Below are 18,267 nucleotides of genomic sequence, written 5' to 3'. Positions count from 1 at the left end.
AGTACTGGCGCTGGAGTATTTACATGTCATGATATCATAAGCGTCCGACTCATTTTAAATAGTCACACCCTAAATCAACACGATATTGATATTTCATGCTTTGAATATCACAGTTATCATCAATACCGGTATATTGCGACACCCCTAATGTTCATTGTAATTTTTAAATATAAAAATACTAATATATTAATTATACATTGATCGTTCATGTTAATTCATAGTGCATTATAACTAATGTAAGAGACAACTTTAAAATGTTAAAATGTAAATGTTGAAATTAAAAATGAACAATACTTTTATAAGCCTTATTTATACAAATGGACTCTTATTGTAGTGTTACCATTTCATATAAATCCAGTCATGCTTAAAACTCATCTTTACACACAAAGGCATAGCCTAAGTCTATTATATGTATACTTTCACACATGATTTGCCTCTATTTTAGAATACTTGATCATCTAATCAAAATATGTGTTACAGTGCCGATAAAAAAAAAAACTGAAATCGAATACATTTTTGATAAATGTTTCTGTTGCTGCATGATGAGGATACAGTTTAAATATGCAACTTCGCTGGATAATTAATGCATAACAGCGAACAAATGGATATAATCTAATGCAAATGAATGGTAACAATTGTGATATTAAACAGTTGGTGTTTTTGTCACATTGTTTTAACCGCTTGAGGTACTACTAACGTTAGGATCCTCTCAGCCTCGACTGCAGACATACTACTGTTCTCCACTAATGCAGCATCTACTCAACAAACTAATAACTTTATAATGATATGAAAACATGCACTGTAGTGTACAATGTATAACATACTGTCATGTTGTCCGTTTTAAATCCGTTTTTTTAAGTGTCCCACTCTGTGCAGCGCACAGCCTCACGTCACCTGTCAAAACTAACTCTCCTAGGCATCAGTCCCTAGTGAAAAAAAAGTATACTTTATTGTATTTTAAATATATTCCCTTTTTCTATAGTACACTGCAAATATACTAACAAAAAATGTACTATCATTAAATATATAAAAAGTATATTAGTATCATATTTTCACAATGCAACTTTTAACACACTTTAAAATAATTGTACTTTAGTATATTTTCTAAAAAATATATTTTAGAAAAATATACTTGAAGTGTAAGTTCAGTTTATTTTTTAAAAGTGTATTTATTTGCACTTTATAAAAATATATTTGAGGTATATTTTAACAGTGTGCTGAAAATGATCATTGTAACAATGCACTGGAAGTTGTAGTGTATCTAATGTTAAATTTGAGTATATTTTTTAAGTTTACTTCTTCATCCTTGGAATTCATTATATTACTTGTGCTTATTTATTTCAGTATGAATGCATTACAAGCCCATTTAGTATATGCAGTGTAGCCTATACAATTTACAAATATGTGTAAATGTTTATTAAGTTTACACTGGCAGAATCATTTTACAGTCATACACACAAATCTATATTAAACAACACACCAGCAGCACAAGTAATGCGGAAAAATATGTCGAGTAGTGATGGGTCGTTCGCGAACGAGCCGGCTCTAAGAGCCGACTCTTTTACGTGAACGTCGGGAGCCGGCTCACATATCTGAAGAGCCGAATCTATTTTTAAAAATATAGCCTATAGAAATTTAATCATTATGTAATGAATGATTTTCATTTTATTTAAAACAATAGACTAATAATTCAAAGAACAACACAAAAATTATAATTATATAAGCCTTGGTGCACACACTCATTCGTTTCGACTGTCTGATCAGCCTCACGGTCTGTTCCTGTCAATCATACACGTGGTGTCAACCAATTATACTGCGAGGGAGGGCCGAGCCAACTCTCTCTCACACACACAGACAGAGTAGCCTAGACGAAACTCGGAGGAGAGGAAAAACAGCTGTAAAAAAACAAAAGCAGCAAAATGAGTCGGAAGCACAGCGGCATTTGGAATCATTTTAATGATTTAGGTAATGTGAAAGCACAGTGTAGAATTTGCCAAATAAAAATTTCATTTAAAGCTGGTTCTACACACAACTTACACCGGCATATGCAAACTGTGCACCCAACTGTGAAGCTAGCGGAGCTTCGACAAAGCGGTCCTGCTAGTGATGTTGGTGGAGCGTCTGGACCCAGCACCTCCGCAGCTGGAGATGTATCCACTCAGTTAAGTAGGCCTACTCCGCGACCCACAGCAACGCAGTCTTCTATAATGGACCAGTTTATGCAAAAGTCAATGTCTGTAGCAAAACAAGGCCAAATTGATATTGCATTGGCTAAAATGTTTGCCACCGATTTCCAGCCATTTTCAATCGTGGAGGACAGAGGTTTTAGAAATTATAGCAAGAGTCTAAATCCAATGTACACAATTCCAAGCAGGAAAGTAATTTCAGAATCACTTATTCCACAACTGTATGAGAGCACACGGGCTTCAGTGCAGGAAAGAGTCAAAAAAGCTACTGCAGTTTGCCTTACCACTGACTGCTGGACATCAAGAGTGACCACTAATTACATGTCAGTTACATGTCACTTCATTGAAGATTTTTCAATGTCTAGCTGTCTTCTGGATTGCTTTGAGTTCAGCGACAGACACACCTCAGAGAACTTGGCAGAGGAACTGTTGAGAGTGGCAAAAGAATGGGATGTAGATGGAAAAGTGGTCTGTTGTGTTACTGACAATGCAGCTAATATAACCAAAGCTGTAAAAATTTTAAAGTGGACCCATCATCCATGTCTTGCCCACACAATCAACCTGATTGTAAGAGATGCTCTGAAGGTGATGAAGCCCACTGTGGACAAAGTGAAAGCAGCTGTGGAATTCTTCCACAGGAGCACAGTGGGTGCTGAAAAACTAAGGTCTACACAATGCCAGATGGGAATGCCTGAGCTAAGGCCTAAACAAGACTGCCCTACAAGGTGGAATTCAACATTTTATATGTTGAAAAGGTTTCTTGAGTCAAAGGATGCTATCATCTCTACCCTGGCCATTGTCAATGCACCTGTTGATCCTCTGACCCAAGAGGAATGGGAGGTGGTGGAGGAGGTGTGCAGAGTCCTGGAGCCCTTTGAGCAGGTTACTGTGGAGATCAGTGGAGAGAGGTACAGTAAGCAGTTATTTCTACATTTTATCCTGTATTTTAATATATATATATATATATATATATATATATATATATATAGTCTGTTCTCTCTTTTTAGCTATGTGACAGCGTCAAAAATGATACTCCTATGTAAGGGTCTGCAGCGAATCACATCCAACCGCCAGAGAGAAGCAAATGTAACCACAAGACAAGTGATAGAGTTGATGGACACCCTATGTTCATCAATGGACAGAAAGTTCCATAGAATGGAATATAATCACGTGCTATCAGAAACTGCTGCACTTGACCCCAGGTTTAAGAAGTTAGCCTTCAGTGATGCCAGAGCGCTTGATGAGGCTCTTCAGAGAATCACCTCAGCAGCAGGGAGGGACAGTCCCAGCAGTCAGCTGGCTCAGACACCAGGGCAACAGGAAGCAGAAGGAGCAGAAGCACCAGCAGTATTGCCACAAACGTCTGCTGTTTGGATGCTGTTTGATGAGAGAGCAACTGGGGATGCGGCGAGAAGGAATCCCTCAGCAGATGCCATAATGGAGGTCCAATCCTATTTGGAGGAGCCCCTCCTCCAAAGATCTGCAGATCCTCTGAGCTGGTGGAAGAACAAGGCCTCTATCTACCCACGGCTTACTAAAGTCATGACAGGGAGACTCTGCATAGTGGCCACATCCGTTCCCTCTGAAAGGGTTTTCTCGAAAACAGGACAAATTATTACTGAGAGAAGAAACCGCATCAGCCCGTCGAAAGTGAGGGAGCTTGCATTTCTGAATGCAAATCTCTCATAAAATAAAAATATGGCCAGCATTGTGTGTGTGTGTTCATGCTAGTTATGCATAATATAACTAGTGAGAGTTCATATGGCAATAAAAAAAGAGAAAAAGAGGGACCAGTTTAATCCTTTCAGTTATTTATTTTTCTTTAATATTTAATGGGTTCTATTATGTTGTTCAGATTGTATTTCTTTTGAATGTTGTTTCTATACATTAAAAAGTTTTAATTTAAATACAAATGTTTAATAGTATTTTTTTATAACAAATCAATGCATTTTTAAAGAAATTGTGAGACATTGTGAGTATTATTTCATTTAATAATTTAATTAGAACTGTTTTCACACCTATCATAGTCAAAGTCATAGTTAAAACATTTATTATTTAAAGAGCCGTTTGTGAGTCAAAAGAGCCGGCTCTTTTCAGTGAGCTGAGTCAAACGAGCCGGCTCACGAAAAAGAGCCGGAATGCCCATCACTATTTCTGACGTTACAAACTACCTTGTAACCAATCACGTCAATGTGCCAGCGGGCTTTAGCATATCATTATCAGCGAACTAGCAGGGGAGTCTCGAGAGAAGCCAGGTTATCCCGGTATATTTTTTCTGTTGATATGAAAAATCGAGTAGATTTAGCATATTACGATGTTATGATGAACTATATGCCTTTCTCCACTGACATTCTGAATTGTTCAAAGTGTTTCTAAGGATATTGATAGTTAGAAGCAGCTGTCGGCTCTGACATGGTGAATGTGAACATGGTTTGTGTAACATTAGCAACACATTAATAACATAGTCAAGCAAAAGACTAATCATATTAATTACCATTATGTGTCCGACGTTGTAAAGAGCGATGCTACTGTTCAGTGTTTACCTCAGTAAGTTGACCGAGTGGATCTCTGAGCTGGTGCGAGTGAGTGGAGGCGGGGCTAATTTGCATATTCATTGATATGCATATACTAAATGAAGCAAGGGTGTAGAGTTACATTCAAGCTATGTTAAGACAGGAAGATATTTTTTTTCACAGGAAAAAACATTTAAATATGTCATTTTGGTGATCAAAGATGAGTTTTAAGGGATAAAATTGTTGACTACAGGAGGACTTTAAAAGATTTTATTAAGTATTGTAAGTATACTTGGCTAGTAGGTGTGCTGCTCTTTTGAGTAGCCTATTAAACACTTTTTCACATAGTTTTACACATAGTCTTATAAACTTGTTCAAGTTTATAGTAACAAGTCAGCTTTGGGGTGGAATAACTTATAGTAAATAAAACATGTGTGATCTAAACCTGATCTTCTTTGTGTTCTGTGATAATAACCCACACTGAAACAGATGAAAATTTGTTTTCCAGAGGTGTTTAATGAGAGCCGTTTTATACTCTCTTCTCTGAATGTTTACTGAAAATGCCTGTTCTCAAGTAAAATCTTGCAACATTACAATTTAAACAGTGTGTGAAACAGTGCAAACAGAGTGTGAAACTAATGTTATAATAATATTAAGTAAATAATGTTATAATGTTATAAATGTCTGTACATATATCTATATATAGTTGTAATGGGAGAATAAAGTCTATATAAAAATGTACTACCAGTTTGTGTAATTCTTTATATCTTAGTTCATTCTTACATTGAAAGTTCAACACTTTAACCTTCAAATGTTGAAAGGATCTAAAATACAGAATCCTTATAAAATCTCTGCTTAATGTTATAGCTTTTTTTATAATATTATTAAGTAAATAATGTTATAATGTTTAAATACAAACATGAAATAACAACACAAACATTATATAAAAAAAAAAAAACTCAAAAGATAAATTATACAATATGAACTATAGACCTGTGATGGTTGGCTGTATATTTGCTCTTCTTTTATGTGGTCGATGATGTACATCACATGTATCATGAACATAGCCTCAAATACAGAAACAACACCAAATACTAAAGGAGGTCTTTTCACGCACATGCAACACATACAAAATGCCACGAAATGTTTTAAACCGGCTGTGTTCTGTATAAGCTAAAAACCATCATTCAAAGTAATGAGAGAGTCTATATATAGTCTATATACAAATGTGCTACCAGTTTGTGTCATTCTTTATATCTTAGTTTATAGTTACGTTGAAAGTTCAACATTTTAACCTTTATATATTGAAAGGATCTAAAATACAGAATCCTTATAAAATCTCTGCTTAATGTTATAGCTTTCAGTAAAATGCGTTTGAAGGATTCAGTGACTTCAGACACAGTTACTGGAAACAAGTTTTGGTCATGTGACCCAGCGAAGTGTTGTGAAACACATTTTGGTCCAGGACGTGTTGCGTAACAGCATGGGATCTAAAGTTTTGCCAGGTGTGGCGCATTATGTGACGTAACTCTGAATCTGAAACATATGGGTACAATCTGAGAAAAATTTCTGATAACTGAATGTACTGTACAACAGAATGAATGTATGATATACTTTTCTCTGGGTTCAAAATAAATATTTTATGGATCATCTGCCTCACTGACAAATACAAAATACAAAACAAAACTGAAATACAAAACTGCAAACACTTAGTTATTTATATTATAATTTAAATATTATTTTATGAACAGAATTGGTTCAAATGGGCCACAAAGAAATGGACTAAGACTAAATTTTAACACTACACTGTAAAAATGAAAAGACAATATTCTGCACCTCTGATTACACCATAATTTCATCTTACTTTTTGGCCATATAAATAGCAGCAACTGCACCAAATATTTTGCTCAGTTTGGGCCTCTGAATAAAATGAAGCATTTTTCCTCCTCAAGTCTAAGCTCTATATTCTTCAACAAGAACATTTTTTTCTTTTCAATTTTGTAAAAAGGTTTATATATGACGGGTTGGAATATATGAAAATATTTGATGCAAATTAATGAAAAATGTATATGGCTAAACGTGGCTTTTCTTCCATCTAACACTGACCGATTTTGTGGAATTATCAGGAATTTACTGCATGGAGCCTGCCTAAAAATAAACCCTGCTGGTTTCTGTTCTTGTTTTTTTTTTTTTTTTGGAAATTGCCTTTTTTCATTAGTTTAGTTTAGTTTAGTTTAGTTTAGTTTAGTTTCATGACGCCACCTCTTAACTGTAGCCCTATGAGTCATGTGGTTACGAAACCCGGAAACTGAGCGATTTAGGTCTGGCCAATATAAAGAGGGGGAACCAAGTTAGACGTGACATAGCGTTTTTTCAAAATATTAAGATTACCTACTTTACTTTGTGAGCAAACAAATTTATATTGTAGTTAACTAAAATAAATTTGATAAAATTTGAGCCATTCAGTTTCTTTTATCCAATTTCCCCATATCCCCCGTCACCGATGCCCCCTCTGTAGATGGACTCGTCCAGCCTTTATGAAGCTCGCGCTGAGCGCGTGAAGCGAGTCTCTTCGTGATTACACATTTGCTCGGTTTACTTCTTGGAAACAGTTGCCCTTATTCACATATTTCGGTAAGTTTTGCTTTAAAGTGTTCTTTTATGATATGTCCTGCTCTTATTTAATTTTTTTCCTCATGTGATTGACCCAGCGATACCTGTTTAAGACATTTTGAGTTTTCAGGGTACCTACGCAGTTTGGAAAAGTGTTGAATTTGATTTGAGTGGCTTCCAGGTCTTGATACGTGTGGGAACATATTTGTGTTTCCAGACTATTGAGCCTATTCGGCTTTCTAAAAATAAAATCAAGAATTTCTAAACAAATGTATCGTTAGTATTTTAATGAGACAAGATTAGTGATCGTTTAGTGATTGTCGAACACGACTGAATTGATTCAAGACACTGTTTCATTATGCGAAGCTGTTTGTCTCTAATATAAGGGAGTCTCGTGTCACTCAAAGCAGCAACAGATGAAGGAACGGACTGTTCTGTTCGTGCGACATCAGCGCGAGAGGGGGAGGAGGGGCGTGGTTTGCACAGCTTCAGTTCGCACACCGGAAGAGAAGCGAATGTGTTCTTAAAATAAGAACACATTCAGAGTCCGCCATTATGTTTAACTTTCGCACATCCTTGTGTATATATGTGTGTGTAATTTAAAAAAAAAAAAAAGTGTGTGTGTATGTGTGTATATATATATATATATATATATATATATATATATATATATATATATATATATATATATATATATATATATATATATATATATATATATATATATATATATATAAATAAATAATTTTTTTTTTTTTTTTTTTTTTTTTTTAAATGAGATCACGATTCTCCCACAATCCTGAAAATGTTACATTAGTTACAGAGGTTTGGAAATCTGAAGAGGAATTTTGAAATGGGGAAAACGTGTAGGAACCCTGAATGGAAAAATGTTGTATCTTATAGCATATTAGACTGGTAATAAGTTACCAACTTTATTAAAGGTGCTCTAAGCGATCCTGGGTGGAGTAACTTCCTGTTGATGTTCGAAGTGTTGTCAAACAAAACAGAGGCTAGCTAGACCCTCCCTCCGTGCTTCCTGAAACAGTCATGAACTCGCATTTTAAAATCATTCTTGCCGGTTATTGGCTGGAGTGTTTGTTTCATGGTCCAGGCTGCACCAGTTTGTTTTTATTGCCGTTTTTGGAGCTTGTGGCGACTACAGAGACCACGTGGTTTTTTTTTTTTTTTTTTTTTTTTTTTTTTTTTTTTTTTAATACAGTGTTCAGGGGACAGGCAGCTAGTGGATAGTAAGGAGATTTGCTGTATGACACAATGTTTTGGCCTTAAAATGCATGACCTCGCTTAGAGCACCTTTAACCATATCACTGCAGAGTGTTTAACTTTTATCTTATAAATCCTACAACTTTAACAACATCACAGGATCAGGGGGATTTTTTTTTTTTTTTTTTTTTTTTTTTTTTTTTTTTTTTTTTCTCTTTCTTTTTGGTGTCCTCGAGTTTCTTTTCCCTCATTCTGTATTACTTGTGATAGTCTTCAGTTGTTATCACTTGCTCAATAGACATGTTTTTCCTAAACTCTTATTTTTTTCCCCCAAATTGTGCTTTGAGCCCATGTACCAGTGTGAATTGTGGTCAAACTTTTCTTTCTTTCTTTCAAGGTATCTTTTATGAGTAATCAAAAGCAGCAGAAGCCAACGCTAACAGGCCAGCGTTTCAAGACACGAAAGAGAGGTTTGTCTTTATTTTTAAGGGAGGCTGGGGCAAGTTGGCACACTTGTATTTCAATGAATTGGGTTTATTTGAACTTCCTTTTATAGTCTTGTGTTAATGTTGACTAAGAATCTGCCCCCCCCCCCCCCCAATAGCAGAAGTCTTAACTTAGCCATTTTTTGTAGCACTAAGAAATTGCAACACTTTGTCAATGCCATCAGTCTTAATGTACTTTAGCTCTTGACAATGTCTGTGTGGGGTTTGCTCTTATGTTCTGGTAGTTACACAGATGGATACCAGAGTTTAGTTTCCTGAATAATTAACAGAGCTCTGTAATGAAAAGGATTGTCATTGGACTTTACTCAACCTAATAGTTACTGTGATAGAGGCCATGTGACAGCTAGTCTAGGCATGTCATTGAACTATACACCTCACTCACTACTACTTTCTCTTCTGTTTGAACAGATGAAAAGGAGAGGTTTGACCCTACACAGTTTCAGGAACACATTGTACAAGGACTAAATCAAACTGGCACTGATTTGGAGGCTGTTGCCAAGTTCCTAGATTCCTCTGGTGCCAAGCTTGACTATCGGCGCTATGCAGAAACCCTGTTTGATATCCTGGTGGCTGGTGGAATGCTGGGTAAGAGGGCATTTGATTCTTTTGAACAACTTTGTTGTAGCAATGGAATATAATGGTTTAACTAGAGCTCTTCCATCTGTCCCGGTGTTCCTCAGCTCCAGGAGGTGCCATATCAGACGACATGACTCGGACTAACTTCTGTGTCTTCACGGCACAGGAAGATGTTAAGACCATGAAAGCATATGCTCAGGTATATAAAGTCTCTTTAGTGGGTCTGTTAGGAATGTGCTGCCAGAATGGGGTCAAGATGTATAATGGTGTCAGGTAAAACTGAGAACATTCTCAAATTGACTTTCTTTTTATTTAGGTTTTTAACAAGTTAATCCGGCGGTACAAGTACCTGGAGAAGGGGTTTGAAGAGGAGATTAAAAAGGTAACTTGGATGTAAAATGTCAGCCTACAACATTTGGACTTGTAAAGACCAAATACTCAAGTTTTTGTTCCCTATTTTCTCCCAGTTGCTCCTGTTTTTAAAAGGATTCAGTGAGTCTGAGCGCAACAAGCTTGCCATGCTTACTGGCATTTTATTGGCTAATGGGAGCCTGTCAGCCTCAATCCTTGGCAGCCTCTTCAATGACAACTTGGTCAAAGAAGGTACGTCTGACACATGGTCAGGTTTTCTCTGATCGGCTTTATTTTTATACTAAATGCGGTGTTTTTAATAGGTGTGTCTCCGGCCTTTGCTGTGAAGCTGTTCAAATCGTGGATCAGTGAGAAGGACATTAACTCTGTGGCTGGCAGTCTGCGTAAGGTTGGCATGGACAACAGGCTGATGGTGAGTCATGAGTGAACCTGTGCAGTTTCATTGGACCGTTCTGTTATGGTAAGCAGCAGCTCATAACTCGTCAATGTTTCTCTTCTGTTGCAGGAGCTGTTTCCAGTGAACAAGCGCAGCTATGAGCACTTCTCACAATACTTCACCGACGCTGGGCTGAAGGAGCTTTCTGATTTTGCACGTAATCAGCAGTCATTAGGAGCTCGCAAGGAGCTGCAGAAAGAGCTCCAAGAGCAGATGGCTCTAGGGGTTTCTTTTACAGAGGTCTGTGAAGACCCTTCTACTTGAGTCGCTTTCATTTTTTGGTTCAGAATCAGTATTTCAAGACTCCAGCATTTGAAGAAAATCATATCATCTGATTTGTTTTTTCAGATTATTGCCTCTTGCAATGATGAAATGAAGAGGAGCAACATCACTGAGCAGAAGATGATCGGCATCATGTGGACCAGCGTTATGAGCTTAATGGAGTCCAATAAGAAAGAGGAGATGGTCGCCGAACAATCCATCAAACACTTGAAGGTTAGAATGGTGTTATTTGGACTCTGGCTACATCTTTATTCTGGATATGCTTGAGAATGTCTGTCCGCACTCGTTTTCCCAAACCATTATCTACTTTAAGTTTTCTGGGTTCAGTTTTAATTAAAAATAATTAAAAAGCATGTCTAATTGAACTTTGTAAAAAATTATATTTTCTGGCACTTAAATGTATGCATAAAATTATTTAATATCCATTTAATAATGAAACTAAACTACTTTTGACCAAGTTCTGCACAACAGAGCTTTACTGTTAAAATTAATACATGGAGGTAAAATGTGATTCATTAATTATATTAGCATTAGAATTATTACATTGAGACCTAGTTAAATTCAACACAATTCAAGTTAAACCAAACTTATTTTGACAGGTTGCTGTGAAGACCTTTGAGTTTGCGTGTTTGACATGAGTTTCTCAAATGACACTGCAAAATGGTCATGAAGTGACTGAGTGGCTCTAGAGATGAAGTTCATACATTCGTACCGTCATATAGTGAGGCGGCAAGCGTCACGTGTGCTTCTGTGTGTAGTAAATTAACCGTGCGTCTGTGCCATTCATTCTCTCAGACATGCAGGGTTCATTTTTAGTCTTTTTGCAGTTTAATGTTCACAGACACCAGTCTATAATCACGATTTTACTTTCCTTGATTTAAGTGTACTTGCCTGCTTATTCATCAAACGTGACAACTTCTGCGTTATACAGCAAGTTCTGTTTTTATGCCTGAATTGCGCACTTTCCGCATTGCTGAAATCATAGGGGCCTACTTGTGGCACGATCACTTTATTACCCGCATGTTTTAAGAGTACAGAAAATAAGCTGTCGTTTTTTTGCAATATGAAGATTGTATAAAGTAACGTGCATCTTTAGCAACTCTGGAAAGTGAACCACACCGGTATAAGCTGTTATCTATCGGTACAATACGCGTCGTATGTCTGAGCAAACAACGTTTCAAATTTGGGATGGTGTCCTCAAAAAGCTCAGTTTTTCCCAGGAAAAAATGCTGCCCCATTTTTAGAAGTTATTCTGGTAATTTGAGAACCTGTGTTTATTGATTCTATATACTTGGGCAAAACCAATGAACCTGTTAATAATGTGACCAACCATATTCTCCACTTTGTTTCTCAGCAACACAGTCCTCTTCTGAAGGCCTTCACCACACAGGGCCTTTCTGAGCTCACGCTTCTGTTGAGGATTCAAGAGTACTGTTACGACAACATCCACTTCATGAAAGCCTTCCAGAAGATCGTTCTGCTGCTCTATAAAGGTAGTGTTTCTCACATCCTCACTTTGTAGTGCTTCTGAAGAGCTGTATAAGAGAAATGGTTCCTAAACCTCTTTTGATACTCTTCCTTTAGTGGATGTTTTGAGTGAAGAGGCTATTCTTCGGTGGTATAATGAAGCTCACCTAGCCAAAGGAAAAGGCTTCTTCCTGGATCAGATGAAGACGTTTGTGGAGTGGTTGAAAAATGCTGAAGAGGGTGAATATCAGTCTTATTTATTTTAAGTGCAAGGATGAACTTGTTTGGGACAAATCTCCCTCTGTATTCATGTTTCTCTGTTACTCTTGTTTAATGTAACTCTCTCTTGTGTTTCAGAATCAGAGTCTGAGGAGGAAACCGACTGAAACTGAAGCCAGATCGTTTAATTCTGTAATAATCTACAGCCAGAACTGTTTCTCTTGTATTTTGAAGCTAAAAGGTCCAGATCATTTAAGGGCTTAACTTTCAAATGTTTTTAAAGTCTTGATTTATCACATCTGTAGAACTCAGGTTTTATACAAGACCTTTTTAAGATGTTCATTGGTTGTGTACTAGCAGTGTGACCTTTTTTAATCTTTTCTTTTTTGACTTGATTCTAGACAAATAAAGAATAGTCATAGTCCTGCTTCTGAGTCTTTTTTTTTTTTTTTTTTTTTTTAAATTCTGTATTCTGCTGCCAGGCCAGTAGTTGGCAATGTCGTGTTTTAAAGAAACTGCATATAACACACATGCACATGAAGTCCCAGTTTTCACATTCAGGTATCACAAGGTATCATTTTCAAGAACTTGCACTTCAAATCCTGGAGTCCATAATTTGTACCTTGTTTAATAAACCTGAGATGATATGACAGATGCCAGATCTTCTAATCGTGATAACTGAACTCTGGCTAAATTGGCTCAATTATAATGAACTAGGCTTATACAGCATTTATTAATCTTTGTTTATGTTAACACATTAAAATCTTAACATTAGTTAATACACTGAACTAACATGAACTTTGAACTTTTGTTACTGTATGTCTTAATCTTAAATGTTAAATGTATTGTTCATGGGTTGTTAATACATTGTTTAACTAATGAACCTTATTGTAAAGTGTTACCATTATTAGATGTTTAATGTTTTTTACCTGATTCCCAATTATTTCCATTGTTATATGACTTCTAGTATTTTTACAGACTTTATACATAATGTAAGACTACAATAGAATTGGTAGGTAATTACTCCTTCACTCGCAATGAGTAAAACTAGTCTATATGTCTATAGTGGACTACACATATTTGCAAATTTATTTTTAAATCATTATTATTGTCCTTGGTTCACATTAGGTTACTCTTGTAAGAGAATAGCAATGGCTGGGACAGACTTTAAACATCACCTCCGCTTAAGATGCCATCTAATCCTGTTTACCTGAAATAAGCTGCTCCCGAGCAGGTTTGAGCTTGGGGACCTGTTGCTATGACAGCAACTCCGGGATGAGCTTCGAAGAACCTAACAATCCTGGATCATGTCAAATTGTCAACAGTAAAATTAAGATGAAGAACATGCCCCTGTTTCCAAAAGGTTTGTTTTTTCAGGCTACAAAATGCCTCTGTTGTGTAAATGAATGACCAAAATGCATTGTTTAAAAGGGTGTTTTTGTTTGGGTTTTTTTTTAATGAAGACACCTGAATCTTAAAACAGAAAAATGTTTTATTGCTTAATTACAAAGAACTACATTTTAAAAGATATTTGGGTCCTGAGGGGTTTAAGTTATTTCTGTGTTCCTGCTGCTGGGCTCTTCACATCTGACTTGTGCTGGTTCATTTAGGGTTTGATCTTCACTAGTTTACTGCTCATCCTCTTCACTCATGTCACCTTCTTTTTCTAAAATACAATGTTTTGAGAAATTACTCCCTGACCAATAAAATGATAAAGCAATTTAATGACAATTCAATTTGACAAGTCAGAAAAGGGTAAAATTTTATTCTGTTCTAAATTTGCTAAAAATTACAAAGCTATAAATGTGCATTTAAAACTAAGCTTATGAAAAAGCATCTGTTCAAGTGAAAACTTCAAATTTATTTTGGTTTTGCTCCATTTTTTAAGTGCTATAGAAATTGGGATCATGTTTTGATGTAAGCAGAGCAAGATGTCTTTAATGGAATTCAGTTAGACTGACGCCCAGTAAAACTTTCTAAACATGCTTACCTGAATCACTTTTCATTCGTGCATCTGAGTGTACTAAAGGATCCATTTCACCTTCGTTCATATTTTCAGTCACTTTTTGCTCTTCGTTTACCTGTCCATCCTCACTGTCTGTTCTTTTCTCCTTAGAATCATTTTCTGGAAAAAGGTAATAAATGAGGCCATGTCTGTGTCTGAGGGCCTAGTTACCATCTTCAAATTTAAAAATGAACAAATTAAATGAAATGAGACCCATTTCTTGGTTAATACATGCATCCTGTATGTCCTGTATGTATCCAGGCACCAGTTGTGTATGGCACAATATCGCTTGGTTGCCCGGTAAATGGCAAATAAGTTATTATAAATAACAGAATTATTTGCCCTAACTCTTGCATACGAGTCGCGAGAACTGTCATTCTGACTGTCAACTAACAACCAGAGCACAACAGAGATACACACATACATATATTTATCTTTTTTAAAGCTTCATGGTCACCATGCACTGCCATCAAATGGACCACATTCAGCTTTAGAACAACACCAGAGTAAACAATTGCTTTCATTTTGAATTGATGAAAGAAAAATAAAGTTGTGTATAAGTAAATAATCTCAGACTGGATGAAGGCCATCATTTATACTGATTGTGATGCATGGTTGTGTTTTATGGCTATATTAATTCATTTTATGGTTAACTGCTTAGATGTTGCCACACTTGCCGGAGCTTGAATTTTAGTGAACAGACACCATTGAGTGTAGGGAATAATTTAGAGCATAGACAAACATAATCAGAGATAACAAACAAAATTGCCACATAATTGAGCTGTCAACCAGACATGCACAGGCTTCAACGCTCACTGAAATCTCAACAGCAGTGACAAAAATAATTTTACTCACTTGGTGCTCGGGTCCCTGATGGTCCACTCATTTCCATCATATTCTTTTGTGTGCCCTTTTCATCTTCCTCTAAACAACACAGACAGAATATAATACATAATGCATCATATTTGTAGAGCGTCAATTACAATACAAAACAAATAGCAAATAATAAAGACTCAGTTTCATCTCCAGATGTCCTTAAATCTTCTATAATAGGAGAAAATCGTGTTATTATTGAAATAGGAAACGGAAAGCCATATCACATTCATATCTTTATGATTATGAGCACCAAGATATCTTACTCTTTCTTTTTTGTCGAATGAAACAAATTACAACAGCAGCTACGATCACCAGAAGAACAGCAGCGATGACAGCTAATATAACTGTTAGAATGATATTCTGCTCTGATGGTGGTTCATCTAAATATAACAAGAATATAACAATAATCATTAGCTTCATCATGAACACTGTACTTCAACAGTTATTGTGATGAGCATGAAGTGTACCTGTGTCACAGTCTTTCACAGTGAAGCTGCTGCTCTTCTGGCTCACTTCATTCTTCACAGTACATGTATAGACTGAATCAGGCTTCTCCTCCTTGCTGATTTGAAGCTCTTGCCCAGACTGCGGTGCTGAACCTGATCCAGTCCATTCATAGGATATTTTAAACTGAGAGGACACTGAACACAACAGAGTTCTTGAAAGTTTGTTCAGTTTACACGTCACGTTAGGCTCCTGCACAGCATCTGAGGGAAACAGTGCATGTTGATTTGTAGATGCTATGTGACAGGTAAATAATTTCATAACAACATGAGCTGAATCTCATTGTTACAAGACAGTGACATGTTTGAAACATACAGAAAGACTTGCCTAGTTGAGGTTATTTTTATATGATGATAGCTTAAAATGTGCAAAAATGCATTTTGTATTATTTAAGATGCATTATTATCATTGCTTAATTTTATAACTTAATCTCACCTAAATTACTATAATTTTCCATATGTGTCACATCCATTAACAGTTTCTAGGACCTTTTAAACAAAGTAAAAATAACTGACATGATGAAACAATTACTGGAAAGTCCAGAAATACTGTTGATACCATCACAAGAATGAATCATCTATTATATTCATCAACAGTATGGCGGCGTCTCTGCTTGAAAAATCTGCACAGTTTGTACAGTATGTTGTGTTTTGTGTGCTGGTGTCCTCAAATGTCTTAACTAGGTTAACCAACAAGATGTTCTTGGTCATCCAGCTTCACCAGCTTTTTTGCTGCTGAGCAGCACAGGTATGATGAAATGCAGACTAAACCGACATTAAATCAGCACTAACCAACAATCCTGGTGTCTAATTTCATTCTCACTTACCAATAACTTTAACTTCATTTTCAGAATTTTGCAGCTTTCCATTGATCTGTATTACAGATCTATAAATACCGCTGTCATGGCTGGTCATGTTACGAACCGTGAGCCGTCCAGTAGAGATTTCAATCTCTGATCTTCCTCTGAACTGACCATAATCTTGAAATTCAGTAAAATCACGTTCAGCCACCTTGTTCCCATTGTATGTCCACAAAATGTCTTCAGGCGTTCCTTGAATATTTGGATTTAAAGTCAGACTCTTCCCATTCTCAACATAGACGACAGACGTTACAGCATCTGATTAATATTCAGAAACGGGATTAATAAATCAACAAAGGTAAAGATCATGGTGCAAGGTTAAACATCTAAAATATAAGCATCTCAAAGATGACAACATCAGAGTTTTACAATGAAAATGTAGTAGTTTATTAGCCAACAGTTCCTGAATAAATTCTTGAACATTGTCTTTAACATGCTATGTCTGTCTCAACAAAGAAAAGCTTTATGGATAAAGTCTAATTCATTGTTTGCTTAATCAGGAAATGTCTGAATGTGCTTGAAGAAGAACTTGTTATGCCACCCATAAACGACTATAACAGCTTATTGAAAACAGCTCCCATTAACAACTTTCAATAATATTTACAGCATATGATTCAAATAACCATGACAAGAAATAAACAACATTACTTACCGAAATTTGATAGTATTAAACAGACAAAAAGATTTGATACGTCCCAAAGCGATCTCATTGTCTTATTTTCGCTTTCACTCAGCTGTTCCAGGTAAACCGGTCCATCAGGTGTTCAGGTGATGTGTTTGTGCGGATCTAGTAGTGTGTGGCTTCAAGATGCATTTGTACGAGACTGAAGCTAGTTAAAATATGAAAGGTTATATGTAGGCAGCCTGTGGCAATTTACAGGTGACTGTATTGTTGTAAGCTGCCAAACCTGAAAATCCTCAAAGGAAAAGGTGTGTTACCTACATTTAAATGACACTCTGTTTGTGCCTTCATGCTATAAGCTCCACCCCTTGGTTACAGTTGCTAACTTAGACAAACATTACAGAACTTACTATAGAAATGAACTGGGGATTTATATGAACACTGTGAGTTTTTGCAATATATGCTCATAAAGTGGAGAAATGATTAGATATTGTTCTTATGTGAATGAAACGAGACATTGAAAAGCATCTTATCTGCAGCACTGAAGAAAAAACGTGGGCTACTGTAAATCATGGAAATCCAAGGCTTCTCACACAAATAAAAAGTGAGAAGCTTCACTTGAAACGATTGCAAGTGATCACATTTGTTTAATATAACATAACTGTTTTCAATGTTTCCATTAAAATATATATAAAATTGCATTGAAATAAGAAAAAAATCAAAAGGAATACAATGGCTTTACTAAACAATAGAAAATTATTTTAAAGCAAGCAATACAAACTGCACACATCAGCTGTAGAATAATAAATAAAAAAGGGAATGCCTGGAAATCTGTTTGTAATGAATACTATATATATAATGAATATAAATGAATACTGTTAAGTCTTCACGTAGACAAGAAGCACAAAACTGTGTATTCCTCTTAGGAAACTTTAATAACTACTATGAACAAGCAGGATAACATACATGCACATGCCCAGCATTCTTTCTCACTCTTCTCACTTACTTCC

The 18,267-nt window shown here is 36.1% G+C and overlaps 3 protein-coding genes across 4 annotated transcripts; 2 read left to right on the top strand and 1 right to left on the bottom strand.

Moving 5' to 3' along the window:
• The first annotated feature begins 2,045 nt into the window (after nt 1-2,045).
• LOC125269588 (E3 SUMO-protein ligase ZBED1-like) lies at nt 2,046-3,875 on the top strand. Its single transcript, XM_048192519.1, has 2 exons — nt 2,046-3,094; nt 3,329-3,875. Exons 1-2 carry the CDS (start codon nt 2,046-2,048, stop codon nt 3,873-3,875), a joined length of 1,596 nt encoding a protein of 531 aa, XP_048048476.1.
• A 3,312-nt stretch (nt 3,876-7,187) lies between these two features.
• On the top strand, nt 7,188-12,818 carry bzw1b (basic leucine zipper and W2 domains 1b). The gene is made up of 12 exons (XM_048192728.1): nt 7,188-7,333; nt 8,931-9,003; nt 9,448-9,624; nt 9,720-9,814; nt 9,932-9,997; nt 10,083-10,218; nt 10,290-10,399; nt 10,493-10,663; nt 10,772-10,918; nt 12,060-12,198; nt 12,290-12,412; nt 12,530-12,818. The coding sequence occupies exons 2-12, from the start codon at nt 8,940-8,942 to the stop codon at nt 12,556-12,558; spliced, it is 1,257 nt and encodes a 418-aa protein (XP_048048685.1). The 5' UTR covers nt 7,188-7,333; nt 8,931-8,939; the 3' UTR covers nt 12,559-12,818.
• Nucleotides 12,819-13,865: 1,047 nt separating this feature from the next.
• si:dkey-11f4.14 (SLAM family member 5) lies at nt 13,866-17,590 on the bottom strand. Of its 2 annotated transcripts, XM_048192730.1 has the most exons (7): nt 17,288-17,585; nt 16,603-16,893; nt 15,740-15,979; nt 15,536-15,652; nt 15,252-15,320; nt 14,382-14,516; nt 13,866-14,057 (listed from the first exon to the last, which is right to left on the bottom strand). In XM_048192730.1, exons 1-7 carry the CDS (start codon nt 17,343-17,345, stop codon nt 14,020-14,022), a joined length of 948 nt encoding a protein of 315 aa, XP_048048687.1. In that variant the 5' UTR covers nt 17,346-17,585; the 3' UTR covers nt 13,866-14,019. The 2 variants fall into 2 exon arrangements, with proteins under 2 accessions (XP_048048687.1, XP_048048688.1); XM_048192731.1 differs by lacking the exon at nt 15,536-15,652 and having other exon boundaries at nt 17,288-17,590.
• Nucleotides 17,591-18,267: the final 677 nt, after the last annotated feature.

Source organism: Megalobrama amblycephala, linkage group LG6 (genome assembly GCF_018812025.1).
Source record: "Megalobrama amblycephala isolate DHTTF-2021 linkage group LG6, ASM1881202v1, whole genome shotgun sequence".
Classification (NCBI taxonomy): Eukaryota; Metazoa; Chordata; class Actinopteri; order Cypriniformes; family Xenocyprididae; genus Megalobrama; species Megalobrama amblycephala.
This window is presented reverse-complemented; position numbering and strand designations above follow the sequence as displayed.

What these genes read in the sequence shown, in the direction of transcription:
- si:dkey-11f4.14 (XM_048192730.1), bottom strand. Translation starts at nt 17,345, where the DNA reads ATGAGATCGCTTTGGGACGTATCAAATCTTTTTGTCTGTTTAATACTA. An exon ending in TTTAATACTATCAAATTTCG is followed by an intron (nt 16,894 to 17,287) that starts GTAAGTAATGTT and finishes AATATTAATCAG; the next exon opens with ATGCTGTAACGTCTGTCGTC. An exon ending in TGTGAAAGACTGTGACACAG is followed by an intron (nt 15,653 to 15,739) that starts GTACACTTCATG and finishes TGTTATATTTAG; the next exon opens with ATGAACCACCATCAGAGCAG.
- bzw1b (XM_048192728.1), top strand. Translation starts at nt 8,940, where the DNA reads ATGAGTAATCAAAAGCAGCAGAAGCCAACGCTAACAGGCCAGCGTTTC. An exon ending in TTTCAAGACACGAAAGAGAG is followed by an intron (nt 9,004 to 9,447) that starts GTTTGTCTTTAT and finishes CTGTTTGAACAG; the next exon opens with ATGAAAAGGAGAGGTTTGAC. An exon ending in CCATGAAAGCATATGCTCAG is followed by an intron (nt 9,815 to 9,931) that starts GTATATAAAGTC and finishes CTTTTTATTTAG; the next exon opens with GTTTTTAACAAGTTAATCCG.
- LOC125269588 (XM_048192519.1), top strand. Translation starts at nt 2,046, where the DNA reads ATGCAAACTGTGCACCCAACTGTGAAGCTAGCGGAGCTTCGACAAAGC. An exon ending in GTGGAGATCAGTGGAGAGAG is followed by an intron (nt 3,095 to 3,328) that starts GTACAGTAAGCA and finishes ATCAATGGACAG; the next exon opens with AAAGTTCCATAGAATGGAAT.